The sequence below is a fragment of the Echinops telfairi genome, unplaced genomic scaffold (assembly GCF_000313985.2).
Source record: "Echinops telfairi isolate 266 unplaced genomic scaffold, ASM31398v2 ScPeMD7_9;HRSCAF=40, whole genome shotgun sequence".
Taxonomy (NCBI): Eukaryota; Metazoa; Chordata; class Mammalia; order Afrosoricida; family Tenrecidae; genus Echinops; species Echinops telfairi.
In genome coordinates this window covers 28,959,436-28,961,526 of record NW_022103906.1, presented here as the reverse complement: position 1 = coordinate 28,961,526, position 2,091 = coordinate 28,959,436, and the positions used below count along the sequence as shown (strand labels likewise).

General features: G+C 42.9%; 1 protein-coding gene across 1 annotated transcript in view; it reads left to right on the top strand.

Moving 5' to 3' along the window:
- The window catches only part of FNTA (farnesyltransferase, CAAX box, alpha), a gene marked incomplete at its 5' end in the record, with an annotated part of 30,860 nt that overhangs the window by 22,304 nt on the left and 6,465 nt on the right, over positions 1-2,091 (top strand). The window contains one exon of the mRNA XM_004707679.2: positions 1,125-1,187. Coding sequence (XP_004707736.2) covers positions 1,125-1,187 — 63 coding nt within the window. The remainder of the gene's footprint in view (positions 1-1,124; positions 1,188-2,091) is intronic.

The following is a 2,091-nucleotide window of genomic DNA, read 5'->3' as shown; positions in this document are numbered from 1 at the left end:
GTGGGGGGTGTGGGGTGTGGAGGTGTCTCCCCGTCATTGAGTGTGTGTGAGAGAGAGACTCCCTGCCGTTGAGTGAGTGTGTATGTGTGTGTGTGAGAGAGAGAGAGAGAGGCTCCCTGCCATTGAGTGTGTGTGACTTCCTGTCATTGTATGTGTGTGTGTGTGAGAGAGAGACTCCCTGTCATTGAGTGTGTGTGTGTGTGTGTGTGTGTGTGTGTGTGTAAGAGAGAGAGAGAGACTCCCTGCCATTGAGTGTATTCCAGGAGTAGGAGGTTTCATCGTTCTACGAAGCAGATGTGGTTTCAAACTGCTGACCTTGGGGTTAGCAACCCAACATTGTAAGCACTGCATCGTTTCTAGATTACTGGTTCATTCTCTCCTTCTTATAGATCTGTTTAGATAGTTTCCTTGTGAGTTGGTTTCGATAGTCTGTGTCTTTCTAAGTATTTGTCCATTTTATAAAGATTATCTAACATGGCAACAAATGTACAAATGTGCTTGGCACAATGGATGGATGTATGGATTGTGAGAGTTGTACGAGCTCCCATTAAAATGATTTAATTAAACAATATACTTCACAACTGCTCATAGCATTCCTTTATATTCCTATGTGATGTACTAATGTCCCTTCTTTCGTTTCTGATTCAAGTAATTTGATTTTCCACTCTTTTATAGTTGCTCGCTCTATGGACTTGTCCTTTGTCAATAACTAGGGCTTTTCGCCGCTAAGTGGACCTTGAACTTCCCGGCAGGGTTCCATGACCATTGAAGGACGGCCTCCTTGTTGCAGCCTGCACTCCCTTCAATGGGAGCCTCTCGATTAAAGAACATCCTCCATGTTCTTCACTTTTTCCTGTTGTCAATTGAGCCTTTGGGTTAAGTATCTTTCAAAACTAGATACAAATTCTTAGTGGAAAGGAAATGTGTAAGAATGTTCCAGTGCAGACTCCAGGGATTCTGTAACTTAGGAACCACCCAGAGAGGTGCCGAGGCAACAGGGAGAGAGCTCAGTGAAGACTAAGACAAGTGAGAGCACAACTGAAGGTGCAGGACAATTTTGCCAAACTACTTATGTTTCACTGATTTTTCTAAGTCATACATATATTTGTATTTTTTCCTCACAGGTATACTCTGGAAATGATCAAACTCGTACCCCATAATGAAAGTGCATGGAACTATTTGAAAGGGTAAGAGGTTGTTTTTGCTTGCGTGTGTGTATATGTACTATCAGAATAACAAGCTGCTCGTGTGATGCATCATAAAATATGTTGCATTATCTTAAAAAATGGTACTAACGCGTTTTCTATTTCCATATCTAGCCGCAGTCATATAGCAGCGTTATAGTCCCTCCCAGGAGTTGTGTTAATCTGTCTTTCCCTTCTCTCCACCTCTTAAGTACATGGCACAGCTTGTAGAACAGTCCATGAGTGGACAGTAAGGCAATTTTAATTGTATTGATGAGTCTTTTAGCCTTTCTGACAAAAGAAGAAAATATGGATGCTCAGTTCCAGTTTAGCTCAGGACGAACTGGTTAGGAGGCCAGTGAGGCCAGGGCAGCTGTTCACAAGCAGGCTGTACAAGTGGATAGACTGTTTGTTCATTTCCAGTGATCTTCTCTAACAAGGATTGCTTCTTCAATAGGAAAGACTGCATTTGTCTGGACACTGACTAGGTCCATTGAGCTCAATGGATGAGCCTGATCACAAGAGAAATGTGTCAGGGCTAGTACTTACAGGGACACTGGAGGCACACTGTGGGAATTGTGCCTGATTTGACCCCACCGTTCGGCGGGGAGGTTGGGGGGCGCTAAGGGCATGCAACAGAACAGCAAGGGGAGCAAAGCAATGAAGTCCCTGGGGAATACCAAAAATGGACTTTGGAGCCAAGGTGTGACACCACCCCATCAGACTCAACCAGAAACCACTCCTAAAAGTCAGCAAACAGACTTGGAACTATTTATAGGCTTTTCTTTTTTTTTTTTTGTTAATTAGTTGTTTTACTTTCTGTCTTGTTTTTGTGCTTATTATTGTCTCTGCATATCTATCTAGATAAGATAGGGATAGGGACAGGAGGAAAGTCAAGGGAAATAGA